At 43.0% G+C, this 23042-nt stretch overlaps 1 protein-coding gene across 6 annotated transcripts in view; it reads right to left on the bottom strand.

The window, feature by feature from the left end:
• Positions 1-23042, bottom strand: part of GHR (growth hormone receptor) — a 1047683-nt gene that overhangs the window by 98917 nt on the left and 925724 nt on the right. For all 6 annotated transcript variants that reach the window (XM_086960591.1, XM_086960596.1, XM_086960593.1 and 3 more), the window contains one exon: positions 20478-20656. In XM_086960591.1, the coding sequence (XP_086816717.1) occupies positions 20478-20656 (179 nt within the window). The remainder of the gene's footprint in view (positions 1-20477; positions 20657-23042) is intronic.

Here is a 23042-nt window from a genome sequence, read left to right as displayed (position 1 = left end):
AGTTGAAATCGAATGTGCGATTGCCACGTATTCCCCAATATCGTATCTCCCTGGATGGTGAACGAGCTTTGTTAGCGATCATCTATGATTTGATCGAGAAAGATGTCATTGAAGAAACTCGGGGAAACGTGTGCAATAGTCCTGTACTGCCCATTCTTAAACGTACTGATCCTACCAAACCGCCTGTTTATCGTTTTGTTATCGATTTACGGGAGGTGAATAAAATTGTGGTTCCTCAATTCCCTGTTGTGCCTGACATTACGGCGCTACTGACTCTGATTCCAGCTACGGCTTCATGGTTTTCGGTGATTGATTTGAAAAATGCGTTTTTCAGCATCCCGATTGCCGAAGAGAGCAGGGACCTTTTCGGTTTCTCTCTTGGTGGACGTAGCTTCCGGTTCAAACGCGCTCCTCAGGGCTACTGTGAAAGTCCATCGATTTACAGTCAAGCTTTGAAGGGTCAACTAGATGCGTTTAGGTTGCCGGTTGGTGCGGCTTTAATCCAATACGTCGACGACTTATTGGTGGCTGCTGATACTCAGGACATTTGCAAAATTGCTACAGTGTCGTTGCTGCAACATCTCTGTGAGTTAAATCACAAGGTGTCACCTTCTAAACTCCAATATTGTTGTCAAGAAGTAACCTATCTAGGTCACTTATTGTCAAAGGAGGGAAGGAGATTGACCCCAGAGAGAATTGCAGCGATTGCGCGCATGGCTGTGCCACAAACCCAAAGAGATGTGCGTGCCTTTCTAGGTATCACATCGTACTGCAGGCAGTGGATTCCTAATTTTTCATTGCTAGCGAAACCATTGGTGGCTCTTACGTGCAAGGATGTTTCGACTCCTTTACCATGGACGGAAGAATGTCAGAAAAGTTTTTCTGAATTACGTGATTCATTGTGTTCGGCCCCTGTGTTAGGTACCCCTGATTACAGCAAGCCGTTCACGTTATATGTTCACGAGAGGGAAGGTTGTGCTTTAAGCGTCTTAACGCAACCTTTTGGTGGTAAGCAACGTCCATGTGCATATTTTTCCTCGACCTTAGACCCAGTAGCTAGAGCATTGCCGAGTTGTTTGAGAGCAACTGCGGCAGCTGCGGTCTCCATCCGACAATCAGCAGGATTGGTCATGGATAATATGCTTACGGTGATGGTTCCGCATGCAGTCGATACTCTTTTGGATCGTACGAAAACTCAGCACTTGACGAGTGCGAGGTTATCTGGGTACGAATTGACGCTCTTGGCAAGCCACATTCAGATAAAACGTTGTAATGTCCTAAATCCGGCAACTTTGTTACCAATTAGTGCAGAGTCAGATGCAGTAACAGAACATGACTGTTACTTGCGTACAGAGGAGGAAACAAAAGGTCGTGTGGACCTTAAAAACACCCCATTGGAAGACCCGGATGGCATCCTGTATGTGGATGGGTCATGTTTTAAATTGCCGAATGGTGATGTGACTACTGCTTATGCTGTGGTGACATTGAATACTGTTGTTGAGACTGCGAGATTGAATCAGAATTCTGCCCAAGCTGCAGAGCTGATCGCTCTTACTAGAGCATGTGTATTAGCAAAAGGTAAACGTGTGAATGTGTACACCGATAGTCAGTATGCTTTCGGTGTAGCGCATAGTTTCGGACGATTGTGGCGAGAACGTGGTTTCTTGACGTCACATGGCACGAAAATACAGCATGGCCAGCTTGTGAACGATCTTTTGGATGCATTGACTTTGCCTGCTCAAGTTGCAATTGTTAAATGTAGTGCGCATCGTAAGGTGACAGATGATGTTGGTCGTGGTAATGCGTTTGCAGATGAGATTGCTAAGGAGACTGCCCGGAACCTTAGCACTCGAATGTATGTGACGAATTCGGTTAGGTGGCCTACAGAATCAAGTATGTGTGAGAATACTATAGAGAGTGTGAAAGCAATTCAGAATGAGGCCACCGACACTGAAAAGATGAAGTGGAAAGAAAGTACGGGAAGGTTGGATGTGAATGATTGCTGGATTGATTTGTCAGATCAGAGAAGATGGATGTTGCCTGATGCGTATGTACTGGCCGTTGTGCAAATGGCACATGGGTTAGCACATATTAGCGCGAAAGGTATTTGCAAGTTGTTGGCTGATGTGTGGAAGAATGATGGAATTACTAAGTGTGCTGAACGTTTGGTGAAGAATTGTATGGTGTGTATAATGTACAATCCTGGCAAAGGAACCCCAACTCCCCCTGGCAGTTTTGCTCCTCCTTCGTATCCCTTTGAGGTGATCCAATTGGACTTCATCCATATGGAGCGATGCAATAACCTGAAATACGTTTTGGTTGTGGTTTGCGCATTCTCCCGATGGATCGAGGCCTATCCCCTCAAAGATAATACTGCTTTGTCTACTGCGAAAATCCTACTGAAGGAATACTTTCCTCGGTATGGAATGCCTAGAGTCGTGTGGTCAGATAACGGAAGTGAGTTTGTTGGAAGTGTGATGAGGAGTGTGTGTAAGGGCCTTGGAATTAATCAGAAATTCCACAGCGCCAATCATCCCCAGTCAGCTGGATTGGTTGAAGGGTACAATGGCACCCTTAAACTAAAATTAGCGAAGATCCAGGCTACGACTGGACTTTCGTGGCCTGACGCTTTGCCTCTAGCATTACTGTCAACTAGGGCGACTGTACACTCCCGAATAGGGCTTAGTCCCTATGAAATAGTGTTCGGCCGTCCTGCGAATGTGTGGGGGGTTCCTAGGCCAGGTATATTCGTTGATCTTGAGTACCCGATGTTGATTGACTACTTACATGACTTGACTGCTAAACTGAGGTTAATTCATCAACAGGTTTACGACGCCTTGCCGACGCAGACGGAGGGTCCAGGCCACCAGCTCCAGCCTGGTGATTGGGTTGTCACCCGAAATTTTTCGCGCAAGAAGAATCTGGACCCCCGCTTTGTTGGACCTCACCAGGTGCTTTTGGCCACGAGGACTGCCGTTCGTCTTGAGGGACGGAAGAACTGGGTACATGCTACCCATTGTAAGCGAGTCCCTATTCCTTTGCCGGCAGACCCGTGGGTGAGGAAAGGCATTGCGTCAACAGAAGCAGCGACGTTGCCGGCGTTTGTACCTTTCAGTGACGCACAACTTGTTGGTGAACACTCAGCGCAGCAGAAAGCCATTGTTGGAACATTGTCAGCAAAAGACTCAAGACCAAATCAACAAACTGATCAACAGGACGCTGTCTCTTCAACGGATCCTTTGTTCGACGAGCAGACACGTCCCGGGAAACATCGATATTCTTTGCGTTCTCGCATTAAGGACTAATAAAATTGTTTTCTTGCTTTGCTGAAACTGATAACTGCAATATCTTCGTTTCCCATGATCAACTGTGAACAATTTGTATCACTGAAAATTGTTTTGTACATATATCAAGATTTTTTCTTGTATCTTTTTCCTTCCACAGCTGAATTATTTGTGCTAAATAAAATACATATTGTGTATTGAGGGCCGTAGGGCCGCGCGCGTACTTCCTTCTGGACAGTAGGTCTTGACGCTAGGTTAAAGGCCGTCGGTTCCCAGGAACTCCTGGGAATTGACTATTGCTGCACAGAACGAAGTGCGTCAAGAAACGTTGCGGACGGTCGTAGGGAAATGGCATTTTTGAAGCTGAATGATTTGGAAGGAACGCAGGCGTATAGAGTCAAACTGCAGAAACTTAGTCGTACGAAATGTTTTGTATCCCAATTGTTTGTATTGTTTTTAACTGCTTCCGCATTTTTGGCGGGTGGGGTGTATTACACTATGTCTTACTTCTTACTTCCTACCCCTACTCCTACTCCTTACCCTAACATTACTTCTACTGCTTCTCCTCATTCCTTTCATATGTTACCAGAACACGAACAGGCTAGACGTGTAGAATTCCGCAACAATTCCTTTATCCAGCTCCTTCATCAGCATCAGTTAGTGGTTAACACTACTAATTGTTGGGTGTGTGGGTTGATGCCACATACTACGGGTAAGGGAATTCCATATCTGGTGTTACCGTATAGTTCCCAAGGGTCAGCTCGAGCATACCAAACAATGCTTCGAAGCGCACTAGGTTTCCACCCCTCTCCAGAACGTTCCCCCAAACCAGGTCCTACCTCATGGCAGTGGGTGGTATCGATGATAATACAGGATTTGGAAGATGAGATCTATGATGCTTATCTCATCCCTAAGGCAGAGGTACAAGCCTATAGGGCACCGAATAGAGGGGAATATAGTACGTTCACTAATGAAAAGCAGCTTAAAAGCTCGTCTCCAATATGGGTCGTACCCCACACTGGTAATTTTTGTCTTGTGGGTCGTGGCTCGCAAGCCTCACTTGGAGTAAGTGCTTGCACTGAAAGTTACGCTCTGTCAATGTCCCCGATCCCTGTGCTTCTGGCTGCCAAGGGTACGTACTTCATCTGTCATGATCGTGCATACACATGGTTGCCCGCAGACTTCATGGGCTCATGTTTTGTTGCAAATCTGTTGCCTCCGACGTTTACTGTAGATGCCGATTATCATAAGACTAGAGTTGTACGAGGCGTAATTAGTGAAGAGGATACTGCCGGTCAAGAGGCAGGAGACTTTTTCAAGGGTTTCCTCCCGTTTTGGGGACCTATGGTTAATAGTAGGAACCTGAGACATTTGACTCGAGTGGTAGAATCGACAGCTAACATTACTGCCAGTGCCCTTGGTAATATCACCACAGAACTTCAGGCGGAGAGACTTATGACATTACAAAACCGTATGGTTTTAGATGTTGTCTTAGCAGATCGCGGTGGGGTATGTAAAGTGATCCATTCGAGCTGTTGCATTTTCATACCTGATAATGCTCCTACTGTCTATCAAGCCATCTCGAAGTTGCACAAGATCTCCGAATCCATACACGTGGATGTAGGGGATTGGACGCTACTTGGTTGGTTTTGGGGCCTGGTGTCGACTTGGGGTTGGAAGATTCTGACGATCATCGGGGTTGTGGTAGTGTTCCTGTTCACGTGTTGCCTTTGTGTGCAGTGTGGTCCTGCCTTATGTGGCCTCTGTGCTACAACGTGTATGAGACAACCATCTGTTACCAAGGGGACTCGGTTGGACAGAGCTATGCTACAACGACATCTTGATGGTCTGATGAATATCGAGTATGATTCCGACTAGTGCTTGCCTACATGAGGGCAAAAGGAGCGTCTGAGGTTCCGTGACAATTGTAAGTGGTGTTTTCGACTCACACGAATATAGTCGAGTCTAGTATCTATGAACCGCAAATGACGAGTTTAGCAAGTGTGCGCAGTTTCGCTGTGCTAACTTAAACCGTCCGTTTGTTATGTGGGTTTGTCATCTGTACCCACGGGTTCCATCTTAGATACGGCATCCATTTTGTCTCTTGCCCTCAAGTAGCCAGCGAACGGACGCTGTCCGCTTCGCGACCCTGGGACTCCCAAGATATTTGCGGAAGACACATGTTCTTTGAAAGTGTCTTTATGACGAGGGGGATGCTACTGTAAGGCAGATGGCGCCGCTCGAGGCTCATCTTGCTGCACGGGCTTATTGTCTCAGCCGTGCATCTCATTAGGCACGTCCCTTTGATGCCTGTATCTCGTGCTTCTCGACACTCCCCTTTTACACCCTTTCCGATCTCCCCACTGTCTCCGTCTTCCTCTGCACCTGTCTTCGTTCCTGTTTCGATCTACTTTACTGCTGATTGGAATTTGCTAATGGTGGGAAGATGGGTTTTTACAGTTGGGAACCGCCAAATGTTTCCGCACTTATGTTCCGGATCTTGTGTGTTTCAAAGTGATCTAAGCAACCCCTCTGAGAGCGACTTGTGGGAACCAGGTTGTAAACTATTGTGTATCATGTTATCCTATGGGTAGAAACTGTATAAAAGGAGCGATCCACAAATACAATTTGAAGCAGTCTCCCCGAACTACACTCGATGTACTTCCTGTGACTTCTGTGTTCCCTGCAGTAAATAAACCTTGACTCTTTGACGCCGAAGGAAGTGTCCCGTGTCTCTGTGACTTGTACGCCGGAGCAGGTTACCCACGAAGGTTTCAGGTGTTGTGCCCTGGCACCGCTGGGTCCAAAGAACCCAGTCCTTCAGATCCGTCAGTCCTCTCTGACCCTCTTGGTCTATTATGGGATCCCCTGCTTGGTTTAACGGAGTGCTCCAATCTCTTGGACCTGACAACTGCCTTTGGGAATTAATCGTGTTGTTCCTATTCTCCATTTCTGCTCTCTCCCTATCTAACCGCACCTGTTCCTCCTCCCGTGCTCTCTCTGGGTTGTAAATCGATACTACAGGACCTATAGTAACAGGTACTTGGAGAGCGTCCGGCAGTTGATAGGACTTAGCACGCTCTGTTTCCGGCACCTTTTGTACCACAAACCTTCCGACCACTGTCTGTACTGGACTAGGTTGAGGTGTTTCCTCACCTTTGATGGGTTCCCAATCTGTTATAGGGAGTGGTCTATACTCCCCTTTGCCAGACCCATCCCCCTTTAGGAGCTCGGCACCTTCCATCTCTCTATTGTACGGGGGTGGTCTATCCAGTAATAACCTATTTATCAGGCTGTCCTCTGTGTCACTCTCTTCGTCCTCCACTAGTGGTTTCTTTTCTCCTGTGACTTCTATTACTGGGTACAGTTTATCTACTTCAATTCTCTGTATTCTCCTCCTTTTTGCTTCTTCATCCCATTTAGCATCCTGCACTGCTCTTACCGATCGTTTTACTCTTTCCTGGCGCCTGTTCAAGGTCCGGTCGTACGCCGCCCTAAACCATGCATTAAGGGCTTCAAACTGTGTTGGTCAGGGTAGAGGTCTCGTCGCGAGCATTACTGCTTTCAACTGGTTCAATGCTTCTAACGTAAACGTTCCGTATTTCGGGAACGCCAATTCCTCGTTCCCTTCTGTCCTTTTGCTCCACTCAGAGATCCACAGTATAGTATGCAACCCAACATTCGTAGCCATGTAATGAGCTGGTGTACCCTCCGGCGGGGCCTCTTCCCCGTCCACCGATTCCCTATCGTCTCTCTTAAAGGCCGCTCTCAAGCGCCTAAAGCATTTCATGATCAATTCACAATTTTCCTACTTCGTTACGTTTGTTTACTTCCTGATGACAATCTACCAATCCTAGCGCGGTTCTTACTAGCTGACCTATCACATCGCGGCTCTTGACAACCGGCCTATCCCAGCGCGGTCTTACACCAACCGGCCTATCACAGTGCGGCTCTTTCCGACGTCACTCGTCTCCCTTTCGCAGCAGTTCCCCTCCTTTCTCAGCTCGTCTCCCGGTCATGCATGCGTCCCATTCATACTCTGAAAAATTATTACTTCCGACCAAGCGATCACTTTCCTTGACTGTACGCCCACAGTCTAACTGTAATTGTCACCTCAACTGACGAAACGTCTTCCGTAAAACGTTCAGACGATCGCCTTAACTGATAGGTTACTTACACACAGTAAACGTCCGTCTAGCGTCCGTTACTCATACACTCACTCTTACATTCCCCCTATCACGGTCCTGCGGGCGATCAATGGTACCTCATGACCCCCTTCACAACGTTTGACAATTACTCTGGATGTCCGATACACCCGAACCACTTAAGCTCTTCTCTGAACTTAAGATTTTCACCAGGTTGCGCGCGCTCACAACCGTCTCACAATCACACTACAGGCATTCAACTCCGCTTGACATTACAACACAGGTACAACACAAAACACCGCAATCTGACAACGCATGACCCTTTATACTCACTCTCGACCGTCTCTGCTGCTTTTCTCTCTCTCGCACCGTCAGCACCTTCTTCGGCCGGCGATTCTTCTGCTGGTCATCTCTCGATTTCTAGGGGCCTCGGGGTAATCTTAACCTAGTCTAGATCACCTTCCTCAAGAAGGCAACCATCCTCTGCTACCAACTGGGGGGGTGGGATTTTTGATCTCTTATCTGATCACTCTTGATCTAAATCCCTGCTCAGGTCGACTGAATCTTTGTTGCCTGTCATTGGGAAAACAGGTAATCCACTACTAGGTTAATCAAACCAATAATTGCACGACTCTGAAAAACCACTTACCACGAATCAGTTTTAAAGTTTTATTGTAAGCCAAAGTTAGCTGAAGGTATAAACATCTCAATATCAGGTTCAAAAGGTACACTGGCATCAACAGAAACATGAATTCTCTGAAAGATCTTAAACGGCAGAAAAATACCACCAATGCTAATTCGAGGATTAATAGATTTGCCAATATGGACACAAGCTGAAGCTTGCGAGACATTTACAGAATGAAGAAAATATCAGGTTAGGCTGTCCCTACACTAGACTAGGTGACATCCCTACTCAACAGAGTCTTACCCTAAAAAGGTGTCAGCCGTAGTGACTTCCAAAGAAGTTCACGCACTTCTCTTAGTCTTAGATGAAAACCTATGCATTGCAGTCATGCCCTCTCTGCCTACCCATCCGCTCTCTTAGGGTCCTCAGGCCATCTGCTCTGCCTCCACCCCTGGGTGCTGTCCCTAATACAAAATCACAATCGAAATTTGGAACGCCCCTCTGAGACGCCCCTCACGTGGTTTCAGTTCTGGTTTCTTCCATGATGGCTCTCCTCTGGGCCTCTCGTTAGCGTTGACCTTGCTTCCCAGGCTCTTTCTTCAGCTCGCCGGTACCCCCCAGAACATTCCAATACCCTCCTCCAGGCCTGTGCCTGGCTCCCCGGACAGAGCTCTATTCATCACCCTCTTGATTGGAACCCCCTCGCACCTGCAAACAGACACCCATGAATAGGGCCCCAAATTCCACTCTTCGGTTATCTATCTCCGGCCATAAACTTTACAAAGGAATGACAATTTATGCTCTAACGAGACTCGATTCTAACTAACACGTGCAGATCAAAGAAGCCACTTTATCTTTCCAGGCCTACTAAATTATCTTGCAAGCGGCCTGTACTCTATGAACCCTTATTTCTAAAACGAAAACAATTCTTGTTAACACACTCTGATTATATAAGACACTTCTATAAAACATGAATATATAAAACACTTCTATAACATTATTCTTAACATGTGGGCATCAATTACTGAATAATGGTAAATCCATGTCATGTCAATATGTAAGTACATGTTGTCGATTTTCATACACTGCCATGAGGCCTGCACATTTCGACGTTTTGCAGCATCACATATACTTCAATAGCAGCTACATAACATGGATTCTGATTAACACTTCTAATCAATTTGGAAATTACACACGTTTCTACATTAGTCTCACACTCTATATGTTTTTCTATATTAACTAAACAAACATTCAGATACATATGTGATTATATGATTTAATACTTTAAGTCCTTCATCTGAGTTTGTGCAGCAAGGTTGTAAATATGGTGCACTTATACGTTTTCTCAGTTTTGCGCTCTCTCACGTTCATGGCTCCGTAGCCCATGTCCGGTCATCACAGGAGGAGCACATTTATCACCCCTATAGCTATTCCATTTTCCCCATATTGTATTCCACTTGTTATGGCAAACCCTACTTTCATACACCACTTTCTCCTCCAGCATTCACCAATTCATATCCCACTTATTTTTTCAATTGTTGATCAACCATAATTATAATTAACAATAAATCAATTCCTCATTAAATATCTGCTGTGATGTAGCATAAAAACATAACAAGCACTGACAACGCCAGTAGGTCTGGCTTTAAAGGAATGTTGCATGGTAATGTAAGCATTACAAGTAAAAAGCAAGGGAACTGATATGTATTTATGAAAGAGCAAAAAACTATAAAATTCTATTGGTGCAGGTTAAACGGTCAGGAGACAGTTACACTGCCAAGCCAGACTAAACGTCCATGTACGGATATTATTGCTCTCCTCTCATCTGTGCTGCTGCCAGAGAAGGACACCATAAATTATCTAGTTCTCTAAGAGACTTCAATAGCATTACAGAGTCATGTGTATGCCCCTGAAAGTTCAAGCTCAGGCAGCTGGATATGTAAACCAAATGATCTTAGCTGTGTGGAGGTTAAGCACTTTTTTGTGGAAGCATTCCCCTCAGCCCAATCAAAACATATACTCCTGGCTCCCAACATGTGGGTGGAGCCAAAGCCCCTTTCCAGTGATGATCACATCATTGCCTGGTGACAGCTATGCTGTCAAGTCAGACCATAAATATGACTAAATCAAGATATTGAAGACCGGTTTTCCTATTTTTTTCATCACACTTAAATGCTCAACTTCAAAACAGACAATGGATGCTTCTATGGTGATTTCAACACATCTTTACATTAAATGGGACAGGAAGCAGCATTGAACTACAAGTGGCTGGCATCCCTGCAGCTCGATTGCTTTTGGCAACGCTGGTGAATTTCTATTGTAAAGTGCTACTTCACTGGCCTTGCAATACCACTACCTACGTTGGTTAGTAACATTATTTGGAGCCCTCCATGATCACATATCGCACTACCTACGACGCACCAGCCTCATTCGTGGCGATATCCTTACGGCAGTCCAGCGAAAGCTGAGGTTCTACATAAGTGTTTTTTAGTCCTCCTTGAGCGGATTTTCTACAACCTTTGCAGCAACTGTGTTTTCAGCAGATGGTGCTAAGAAGGTATAAGGAATATGTCCCTATTTAACTAGAGAAATAAAAATTGACAAATGTATTTACATGGGAGGCCCATTTTATGCAACACGCTTCTTTCTCAGACGTATTTACCCTTGCAACAAGTCCACTCTGTTGTTAGATATATGTGCAATTGTGTTTATTACCTTCTAATAAAATTTTATTAAGCTTCAAAATAAATCATATTGCGTGAAAGCATATACAAAACATATGAAGGCGCAAATTACAATAAACTTGCATCTGGTTTGTTCAATAAGCAGAAGAACTATGAAAGAACCTGCATATTGCAGCACATCAAAATATGACCTATATCTAGTCATACATATTTTCTATATATTGAGCTACATATTTAAGTCAGAAATTCTATATATAAGAAACAAAACAATATGAACAATACATAAATAGGAGATATACAGAGAAAGGAAAATAAATAAATTACAAAAGCACACTTCCTATATATGCCTTCAAAGTGATACCAAATTCCTTTATATTTGTGTTGCAATTACAATTTTATCAAATGTGATATTGTGTTTCATTTGAGACAACAAGACAATTCTGACATCCTGTTTTTAACTAGGAACCGCAGTTGACATCTATACTAGACATATTTGTATTCCACCACATTTGATTAAAATGTGCTTTTAATAGCAAATTCAATGATGTTTTCTAATCTGTTGCAAAGAGTATGGCTGAAAGTGCTTCGGTGAACTGGATGAAGCCCTGTCCTAGCTGCTCAAGCCAAGTCTATAACCCTATTACTGAACCCTCACTGATGTTAGATTTGTGCAGTCCGCTAATTGCCAGCTATTCCTCACTGCATAAAGATGCCAACTTTAATCTGAGTCTGGCATCTAGACAGTTGGCTATGGCATGGCTCCAGGTTTGAAATGCAGTATTAGCTATTCTGGCAGAAATGACTCTTTCCTCACCCAAGCAAAATGTCAGAGCATTGATTCATCTGGATCAGCACACCCAACGTAGCTTCTGCATTGAATTTGAAGGGCTGAATGTAAGTGTGTTGCGGTTCAAGGAAAACTGAGGTTATACTTGTCTGTATACAGGATTAGAGCAAACCTGATTGGCAATTCTGTCAAATATCATTGTGTGTAACTAGCCAGGTGGGTTATGTCCCACATTCTAGTCCACAGAGGTGAACAATTTCTCCGTGGGTCGCATTTGCGCTAATTTATTAGCTATGCGGAAGGGCACTTCCATCCTCAGAGATCATGGCTGAGGTGTTACATGTTCTAGCACAGGCACACAGCAGTTACATTACAAAATAATTAAACTTAGTTTGGATTTTTCATTTCTTTGGTAGGCCAAAACTTTAGGAAGCAAAATACGTCAGAAATAGAAAAAGGATCAAGGGATGGGATCAAAAGTTAAAGAAATAATAGAATTGATGACAATATGAGCACAAAGGGACAGGGGAAAATGAATCAATAAAATAAATAGTTCCCTTATTCAAAATCACCACCGTTGGGCAGTACACTGATACTGTTTATTGAAGGGAATAAAGGCAGTTCTAGGATTGCTTCACCCATTTCCAAAGGGCTGGGGACTAGACAGTTTCCCGGCCTTGCTTTGATGCACGCTGCTCTTCTGTTGGGACATTAGAGACAATCAAAATAGTTTTCCTAGTTGTAGCAATCTTGAGACAGTTCATGTAAGATTCTGAGTGCTCAGCTCGCTTCGCAAAAGTGCTGGGCAGCAACCCACAAACACATATTCTGCTCTCTTTCCCAGCATCTCCTAGGTCAACAGTGTGACTTCTCTTATCTTCATAAAAGATTCACACCTAACTGTACCGGTCTTCAGAACTTGCTTATTAGCAATTGTATGCAGACATCACCTACTACATTGAGGACCTTCGCTGCTCCCTAGTACACAGATGAGTTTTTCCAACAAAGACCACTTATAACCCAGTGGGCAAAGTCGGGAAACCACGTCACCCAATTATGGAGGAACCCTCTTGTCAAAGGGGATCAAGTTAGCAGTAGATCCAAAGCCTTCTTCTTTTCTCCTGGTAGGCAAAAAAGGTTTTCTTGCAGGTCATGAAGGTTGGCTCTTTTTCTTTTGTGTTCCATGCACATTCTTAAGTGCCTAGAGGGCCAGATATGGGGCTTCAGAAGGAAAAGTACCAAACTCAATTTGCAAAAAGAACCAACAGGCGTTCTCTCAAGAATATGTGAGTTCTGCTGTTAAAGAGCCTGTTAGCGCCAAAATTCTCAAGTACTTTAGGTGTTCTAGGACAACTATGCTGCTGAGGGGCTCATTTGCCCCTTCCTTCTTCAGCAACATCCAATGCTTCAGACCAGTCCAATGCTACCATCAGCTGCCATCACACTCTAAGAGGCATCTTAGCCACAGAAGACCTTGGCCTAGATGTATCATCATTCCTATTTGCGATTTCTTAATAGCGATTTTTACCGAATCGCTATTAAGAAATCGCAAAATGGGATGTATGTTTAAAATCGCAATTTTTTTGCGATTCCCTATTATTCCTAATTTGCGAATTCGCAAGTTGCGAATTCGCAAATAAGGAATAATTTACCATTCATTCATATGGGCCAGGAGGCCCATAGGAATGATTGCGAAATAATTCTCAAATTGCGAATTCGCAATTTGCTAATCGCAATTTGAGAATTATTGCAAGGGTGCAGGGGTGTCTCATGGACACCCTGCTGCACCCCTGAAACTTACATGTGTGTGCATATGGCGCACATACATGCCCTATGGGCATGTATGTGTGTCACATGCCACCTTCAAAATTGCTTAATTGTGAATTTTGAATGGAATTCGCAAATTAACACCAACCTCAAACTGGTGTTAATTTGCGATTTCTTAACCTGAATTCGCAAATTGAAATTGCTTCATTAATGGCATTTAAGGAATCGCAAAATTGCGATTCCTTAAATGCTTAAGCAAAATAAGTAATCGCAATTTTTTGCGATTCCTTATTTTGCTAATTTCTCATACATCCCAAAAGATGCAAAATGTCCGTTTGCGATTCGTTAAGGCCTTAACGAATCGCAAAAGGCTTGATACATCTAGGCCTAAGTCTCTGGAGAGGACCTCTTTATGAAAAGAACCTAGGGTTAGATGCACAAAGGTTTTTTCGTTCACAAACGGTCCAATTCGCAGATTCGGGCAGTTGTGACTGCAAAAAGGCCTTTTTTAATGTACAAAGGTCCAATTTGTAATATGGTAACGTATTGCTGAAACGCAAATTGGGATTGGGAATCGGTATTACGAAGGGGCGTGTTTAGAGCGGCTCTACCTAATTCCGAATTGCAGTGGTATGAGTGAATGTTCTGCGACTGAAATGTGGTTGCAAAACATTCACATTTTACCAACCACTTCAAGTAGGTCATAACCCATTCGCACATGTGAAGAGGTCCCCAAGGGACCCCTCCCTTTTTGTGCATGTTTGTAAATGCATTGTTTAAGAGGAGCAGTGGTCCCATGGACCACTGCGTACTCTTACAAAATAAAAAGAAAACTTTGAATTATTTTTTTAAACGCATACTGTTTTCCTGTAAGGAAAGCTGGCTGCATTTAGAAAGAAAAATTTGCTTTATTGAAAAACAATTACAGACATGGTGGTCTACTGTCCCTAGCAGACCACCATCCCCTGTGATTTTTGCGATTCCCATGGGTCCCAAACCCAGACCTCCCTCAAAATATGTAAATGAGGTAGGTCTATTTGCAACCTATTGGCAAATGCAAACTGTGTTAAACACTAAGCATGGGCGAATTTTGCGAATCTCGCGTTCGCGAATTTTGCGGATTTGCGAACTCGCAATCCGCAAAATCCGCGAATTCTCGCGAATTTGCGGATTTTTTTTTTGTGTTCGCGCGGGTTTCTGTCAGGTCGCGAGGGTTTTTGTACAATTTCGCAAACGCGAACTTACCTGTCGGGTCGCAAGTTTTGCGAACTTGTTTCTACGTGTCCAGCCTGTTTGGGACACTCTTCTTCATCACTGCCACCCTCTGTCACCACTGCCACTCTCTGGTTCACCCATGCCACCCTCTGGCTCACCCATGCCACCCTCTGTTTCATCACAGCACCCTCTGGTTGTCCAGTGTACATTATTGTGGCAAAGCAAAGCACACCTTCCCTGCCTCAAGTGACCTGAATTAATTTGGGGCTGATTAATGTGTCACAGAATATTTTTTTAGCTGGCACCTGCTTCCTTAGTGCTTCCTGATTAGTGATCTTTTGCACTTGCTAAGTGCTTTCATTGTTGCAAAATTAGTTACAACACCTGCCCTGCCCCAACTGACAATAATGAATTAGGGGCTGATTAATGTGTCACTGGATTTGAACTTCCAGCCTGGCTCCTGCTTGTCTCCCTTAGCTGTAATTCAGGACCTTTGTGGCATATGTGTAACTATTCTGAGGGTCAGAGCAGGGTCACATAATAGTTGCAAGTAGGCAACTGAACTCTGGAGGGGCCCCTCAGGAAGCACTACAGGAAATGGCTACTAATGATGAGCTTGAACTTTTGAACCTGGTAAGTAGTTTCAGTTTTGCTAAGATCGTATTTCTGCAATTTAGCGCTTATTCGCGGGGCGCGAAGTTGAACTGGGAAGCCGCGAACTCACGCGAACAGTGCGAGCAAGCCATAAAATCCGCTGCTCGCGGATTTGGCGGGAAATTCGCGAATCTCGCGGATTGCGAATTTACCGAAAATCCGCAAAATCCGCGAGCGGAACGGATTTTCCGCCCATACTTAAAATAAACACACATTTGTACGTGGGTGCTTAGAGTTACCAACTAGCGAATCGCAAAAATTCACTACTTGGTAATCGCAAACTCTTTCCTACGTACATCTGGCCCATAATGTAATCTTTACACACTCAGGAGTTTTCAAATAGTGCACCCAGAAAATACCCATCTTCTCTTTCTGGCTATTCTGTGCATTTCGTTTAATTTAGAGCAAATGTCTTCCAAGAAGACTTTCGAATGGTGTGGGATAAACTCTGTCCAAGCAGCAGTCTGAATTAGGTGTGAAGGACCCTCCGCTCCAGAACACATAACAACATGGCATGTGGCACACAATAGCCCATATGTGTTATAAGTCACATGTTAAAAATGGGCAGTTCTAATTGGATAACGTGTCACGGGCCAAATTAGATTTAGAATTTTTTTTTTGTTGCTCATTGCCTTTACCAGACCGGAGATGTAATTGAATACCTAAGTAAAATTTTTACTTCAAAGAGACATGAGGTTGAGGCCAAAGCCGAGCAGGGTGTCGGCAGAGCAACAAGCTGATTGTCAGGTGTGATAGTGGGGGTGAAGTATCCAGCATCATAGTTTTCAGAACTGGTTTACCTGCAGCTGGATTGGCTTTCCGGCACCAATACTATAAGGCAAACGTAGAAGGAGCCAGTCTGGGGTGTGCGTGTGAAGTGTGTGGGATTTATAAAGGTACTTAAATGACTGTGCATAAATATCACTGTTCTGCTGCACAGGTGCATTGAATTCTGTGAGGTCAGAATGGTTGAGGTAGAGAGGAGAGTGGCGGTTCCACAGGAGTATTTTAGGTGAATGGCAGTTTTCGCAAATATTATAAGCCACTGGTTGAATGGGTGTCAATGGAGAGATTCCGCAGAGCAGGCAGGACGAGGGGTAGGTGGCGGACTGCTAACCGCACAATGAAACTAAATCGTAATAATCTTGCGGTCCCCTGCCTTGGCCTAGGGCACATTATGGACTATGAGTAGGGGTTGATTTATAGATTCGTACTGGGGTGAGCATGACATAGATACCTAGGATCTATTGCATCACTATCAGGGATTGAGTATAATGAGACTCTAGATACCTACCTTAATTCAGGGATAGGGAACATATTTTTTAGTCCTGAAGAAACGCTGAGGATCCAGTACTGGACCATCATAGCGTGAAACATGTCGACCTGAATAGTGAAACCACGATAGTTCACTACAACATGTTCACTGAGTAGTGACGTATCCTAACCTTACGCACACCAAAGGGTCTCTGGCTAAAATGTGATCTCTTTTTGGTCATTATAAGATCACACTCGCCACCTTGCACATTATACCCCACACACCCGCATGCACCATCACGGCTGACACAGTAAAAGATCTCCGACAAAGAGCCCTCTCGTGGGACCCATGGGACATTACAGCGCCGGGCCTACGAAGAGCAAAACGCCCAATGATGAAGCATGACACCCACATCGGTGTGTGAGGGCAACACTTCCAAATAACGAAGATCCGCCTGGAACCATATATTCCGACCACACTTTTTTTTTAACATTGTCAACACCCTCTCAACATAGGAACAAGTACCCACACTGATTAGACGTGTCAAATAGGGAGATGACATCATGGTCATCCTTGGCTAAGAATGTGTAATCCATTTACATCCATCAAGTATCAATGCACATAACACTAGGCAATGAAAAGTTAGTTAATGTATAGTTGTTATACATGGTAATCACTAGAAATGTAAAACAGCCTTTACATGTGTAAGCTTATAAATTGTTCACCTCAATACCGACTTCTTTGAAATATTATTCTCTAGCTACAAGAACACTGTGTAAATTATTTTATGACAAAAGTAGGCTAGTGTGGTATTCCATGACTTGATGTCATTTGGAATTAGTTCATGTCACCTGGAATTAGTTTATGTCACTTGGAATGTTTATCCTTGTTTACCGAGTCAGTTGTTCAGAGGTCTTACTTGGGAGAATGTCATTTTCCTACTTGTGGTTGTTAAGCTGTTCTTCTGCTACAATAAATCTACTTGGAACCTAACTTCTGTGTGGTTGGAACTTACTACAGTTAGTATGCTTTTAAGGGTTGCACATCCACAGAGGAACTTGAGGGGGTCACTTCCATAGCCACAGTTGACCTATTTTTACTGGAATAAAGAACATTGGAACAGAGAAGTCTGTAACATGGAGCACAACAGCACAGCACCACAGTGATGGGATAGGTATATTTCTGCATGAATGTAATTTATAACACAGAATCCTGCTGATCAGAACACACTAATTCTGCCTGACATAGCACGCATAATTAGCAGCCCCAGAAATTAATTTGGGGGCTGAAGACATCACTTAAGATGGTGTGGACAGACAAGTTCCTCAATGAATAATGCATATTTTTAGTAAATTGAATATTTATATGCTAAAAACCGTGAATCCTCTCAAGTATTCGTATGTATTAGGAACACCACAAGTTATTTTTAAAAATTTTTTAACAATGCAATTGTTTTATAGGGCATCTTTAGTGCAGATTTGAAAAGTTCAATTGCTACATTTAGAAGAAATAGCATAACAACATAGCTATTTCTTCCAAACAGTAGTCCTCAGGCCTTCTCCTGTATATACCGGTATTATCATTCGCTGATTGGTCCATCTGAATCTGATCAGGGTACTATTGTACTTTCATATCATGTTTGAGTACTGAGCTTCGAACCGGTCACACACCCCAACGTATTCTTCCTTTGTAATATCGAATACGGAAACCCTACTATTAATTGGCAGTTAGCAAGTGTGTGAGTATAATGTCAATCAATTCACTTTACTCTAAGAGGGAGAGGGAGCATTACATTCACATCTGGGACCATAAATTCTATTGCCATTCCCCTTTTGGCTACATCCATTACTGATCTAATTCACTCATTGATTCCCGTCCTGTATGAAGACTACATCACCTTTTTCTAACTGGCCATTTATTCATAGATCCCTGCTCATAGGATGCTGTCTTATACATCTCTTGAAGCCAGGCCTCTATCTATGGACAGCAGTCAGTTAAGTTCCCCATAGGCAGATGATGCATAGATTAACTGCCACTAGAGCAGTTGTGAACCATTGAGTTCTCAAGTGGGTTACCTTTGTGTAAGGATCTATGCCATATAAAAGGGCTGTTTGCCCGGTCAGGGGCCCTGAGAACTCTAAAGATTCCCCAATTACCTTAAATCCCACTTTCCAAAAGAGTGCTAGATTCGTGCATTCCTGGAGCAAGTGAACAAGGTCTCCAACATATACTATTAACACACAAAGGGGTCTAAATGGAACATTAATCCTCCCAACAAGATACTACTTCTACATCAATACTCACATACAATGTGTATGTCTTGGTGGCCTGACTGTAGAGTCGAGTATGCCAGCCTACTCCTCTAAGGAGCATTACTGAATCCTCTGGGTTCTTATGAGCCCAGTGCCGCCTATGTAGCGCCTTGTAATAGCCAGGTTTCACACGTGCCTCTCGCAGGGGCTAGTCACAGCTTGGCAGAAGGTCGGTCGAGCATTCCTCTGCGTATTCCAGTTTCCCAGCAATGTACATGCTTAGTTTATGATGATTTTCTATTGCCTCAAGACTACCTCTTTGCATGTTCCCCATTTATGCAAGTATTTAAAGATGGTGGAGCCTTTGTACTGCAGTGGGGGGTGGGTCTAGTAGTTTATGCAAACAATGGGAGAGGCATTGGTATTTCCCAAAATGGGTCGACCACCAGCTTCATTACCATAGTCTAGTCAAAGGAGATGTTTATTGGCCTCGGTCATAGGCAACCTCCGAATATTTCGCTTGACATATCCCCACTTTTGCAGACATTTTGTATTCTTAATGGCTTTGTCCTTGATTAAATGCTTCTGTTAATTTCCACAATTCCACAAATCTCAGATTATAGGTATAGTATGTGGATTTTTCCGGGAAACTTCAAACACTACGCTCCAGTGAAAGAGAGCACTGTAAAGAATTGAAAGCTAGTCTTTTATGAATTAGTTGTGATACTGTTTTCATTGCAGTTCTCTTATACTTGCCATAAACTGGTGTGTTGTACAACTTTTAGTCATATACAGATTTAGATATTTTTGTTCAGCTCCCCTACTCGACTTTTATGGTACTGTTTGTTAACTCCATGGCTGCTAAGGCAATTCCCCTCCTGTGCTGGGAATTGCTATTTGACATTATTTTATGACGAGCTGGGCTCGTCATCAGTGTACGAGGAGGCTACACCATGACGAGCCCAGCTCGTCATCAGCTTGGAAGAGGTTAAATATCTTTCTCCCATAAACTCATGAATGTTGCTCTATCCTTTGTAGTCCAGTTCTGATATATTTTACTTTCTCCAGCCTGAAGGCAACCAGTGCTTAATTTGTATAAGAAAGAGTGCCAGAGCCCAACCCACAGTGGCCGGTGCAATTAAATGTCAGACTGCGAAGGCTTGAACCCATATCAGGCCACTTTAAACCACTGCCACACCTCTTTGTGATGGTTCTCCGTTTATCTCTTCCCCTGTCTTTCCGTTTGGTTTGTCTCTTCCTCTCAGTAAATTTCTAATGCAGAAAAATAAGTGCAGGCCCACAAAGATGAATGCTGGCGGCCGACTTCTTCTCTCTTTCGAGTTTCATGTTTCATGGGTTTCAACTACGCAAATAGGAAAATCTGAGCATGTACTACATTTTACATCCTTAGTCTTAAAATCAAGTTGTACCGATAGGACCTTTACTCTCCCATTGAAAAACGGCCTCACAGCTTACTTACTTGCTTAGATTTTTCCTTCCTCTGCCTATCACACTGCTCACCTCCTACCCCCAAAAATCACATTTTCTCTAACTATTTACAGTTCCCCCGAGTGTGAATTGGTTGTATCGTCACCTTTAATTTAAATGTTATTTGTTAGTTTTTGCAAATCATTTTGAACCGTGTATTTTGATCTATGATGTGCTTTAGTGACAGCACCCCACAAACAAATAAGGTATACATATAATAAATAAAGTGTAACAATCGGTAAGACATCATGGCTAGTTTTACTATCAGCGTTGGAAAAATGACTTTTTTTGAATTACATTTCTTTCTATCTTCAGTCTTACCTGCATCCACGTGGTTTCATTCACTTCTTTGAATTGGAGCTCGTAAAGGAATGTGACCCATCCGCTTTTAACATCGGCATTAGGCGGCGGCTCCCATCTTACTTGAATATCTGCATTGAGTCCTGTCTGACTGATGTTCAACAAGGTCCAGTTAAGACCGGTGGGTGGATCCGGTTGAACTGTTTGCATAAAAGTAAATCAAATAAATAGATTTAGCTAAAAGAATCCCCATTTTATCACCATTTGAGAGTTTATTAAATTCTGCAGTATGGCGCGACAGCGAGGCCCACAATTGTCAAAATGGCCATACACTCAGTGGAAAGTAGAAACTTTATTCTTTGATTAATAAAAATCATTACAATGGTGAACATGCGAACAATATAAAACATGTGTCATGAATAGTTATTAAAATATTTACATGTGAACCATCACAATGAAAATGAAAGGTAAAATGTCATCAGAGAAGCATGTTAAAATCAAAAAAAGCTATTGATAAAAGAAGTTGTAAACCTTGGTTATCCATTCTAGTTTTTCCATCTAATCAAACCATGTGCAGATGTTTGCTATTAACACTTAATAACTTTGATAATATAGTACAGAGTTTTGTGGTGAGGATCCTGGGGTTACAATCCATTTATGTAATGAGCCCCCTGCATACAATGTTTCAGGGGATTCCAAAGATGCACAGGAAGAACAAGTCAACCCGTACGCCGGTGCCATTATCAGCTATTCTTGTGTAATACAAAGAACTATGCAAATCGGAAAAGAATACAACATGGGCGCAGGGCTTCATCTATCTTTTGATAGGTAACCGTTGGTAGCATACAGGGTCTCACAGTGGATTGTTGTAGAATTGGCTTGGGTATTCAAACTATTGTGTTCCAGAAACTCCTACATTAGATTATATGTTAATCTTCTGTCAGATCATGGGACAGTCGTGGAATTCACGGCACTACACCAATATAATTAAGGTGCTATATTTTTCAAATGAGAAGTCCCCTTGTACTATATAGGACGCTATAACTGAGCAATTTGAGCACTATTGTACAGGACTGGTTCTTAGCCAGAGGACTCAGCCAGAAGAGTGTGCAATGGCCAAGCCAGGGGTGCACCATGTGGGATGTGCATAAAGTTTGCTCCGAATAGAACCTCACCAGAGCAGAGAGAGTGTCCCACATACTGTGCACAGGCCATGTGTGCGCATTCAGACCCTCAATACTGTTTCGAGTTGAAGAAGACACGCAATAATATCCAATTTATGGTAGGCTCAACTTATCAAGTTAGCTAAATTGCAACAGTGTTTATGCTTGTTTCATCTTTTGCAAATTGAATTCAAAAAATATTTTCATTAAAGTTGGTAATCATAAGTACTCTAGGCAGTTAGTTCCAAATTCAGCCTGGAATTTCTATAATCAGTGATGCGGAATGATAACCGGCAGTAACAGTATCAAAAAGTGCAGTTACAGCTTTGGCATAAACTGAGCCTACTTTAAATTGGATGTTATTGCTAATCAACTGGAGTAGAGTCCTGATGAAGCAACAATGTACTGTTAGTGTTGCGAAACATATTGGCTTGAGCAGAAATCTGAAATTGGAAAATATTTAAATATTAAACAAATATTATAAAAGAGCCTTTTACACCAGTTTTACTTTCAGACTTTAAAACTTCTTAGTTACTTTTGATAGAACTAGAAGGGAGCTCTTTAAACTTTGAAGTCTTGCAGTTGGTCTTTTATGGGCTCTCCTTCCAGTTATGATACTGTCTCGATTTCATCAAGAAATGACAGGGAAGATATGACCTCACTATCTATGCTACCTAAATATGCTTCTCTCTTGTCTTGTCTATTGAGAGAATTCACTTGGTAGGCTGAGGGGTTCTCCTTGCTACCCTACAACTATCCCACTGTAAGAAGTCCAGATTTAGACAGCTGGTATGCTCTAGATGTATTTTTTAGAGAAGAAGCTCCTTTTCCAACTTTCTAAAGTTTAGAGGGGGTATTCTGGTTAACCAATTGTATTGGGAATGTTGGATGTCTAAGGATGGAGCAAAGGTGGAAACACTTCACAAGGCCAGCTTCAAGCACAAGGCATGGGACTAGTCGATCCCTTCCCAAAGAGGAATGGTCTGGGTTCTCTGAGGGACACACAGATAGTCTCCATCAGTTTATTGTGTTTTTTCCTTCTCTCTGTTTTCCTTTTGAGTTGGAAGCTACCCATTCACCTGTCAATGAACACTTGTGCCTTCTTTTGCGTTTGTGTGTGTGTGTGTGTGTATATATATATATTCACTGAAAAAACCTTAGGTTATAGACCATATATAGTTAGGAATTAGCATTTACAAAACCTTGAAAATTCAATTAAAAAACCATAGGTTATAGACCATATATAGTTAGGGATTAGCATTTACAAAACCTTATTTTACTCACACAAAACCATTGAAATTCGCATATATAGTTAGTTGCACTAACTATATATCGCGCACCCGCAATCCACTGCTGATGATGTCACATATTACATCATTCATGACATGGTCAGTGACATCACTGATGACATCACTGATGACAA

The sequence above is a fragment of the Lissotriton vulgaris genome, chromosome 3_1 (genome assembly GCF_964263255.1).
Source record: "Lissotriton vulgaris chromosome 3_1, aLisVul1.2, whole genome shotgun sequence".
In the NCBI taxonomy this organism is placed as follows: domain Eukaryota; kingdom Metazoa; phylum Chordata; class Amphibia; order Caudata; family Salamandridae; genus Lissotriton; species Lissotriton vulgaris.
The sequence above is the reverse complement of the archived record's forward strand: the minus strand, read 5'-3'. Positions and strand labels throughout refer to the sequence as shown.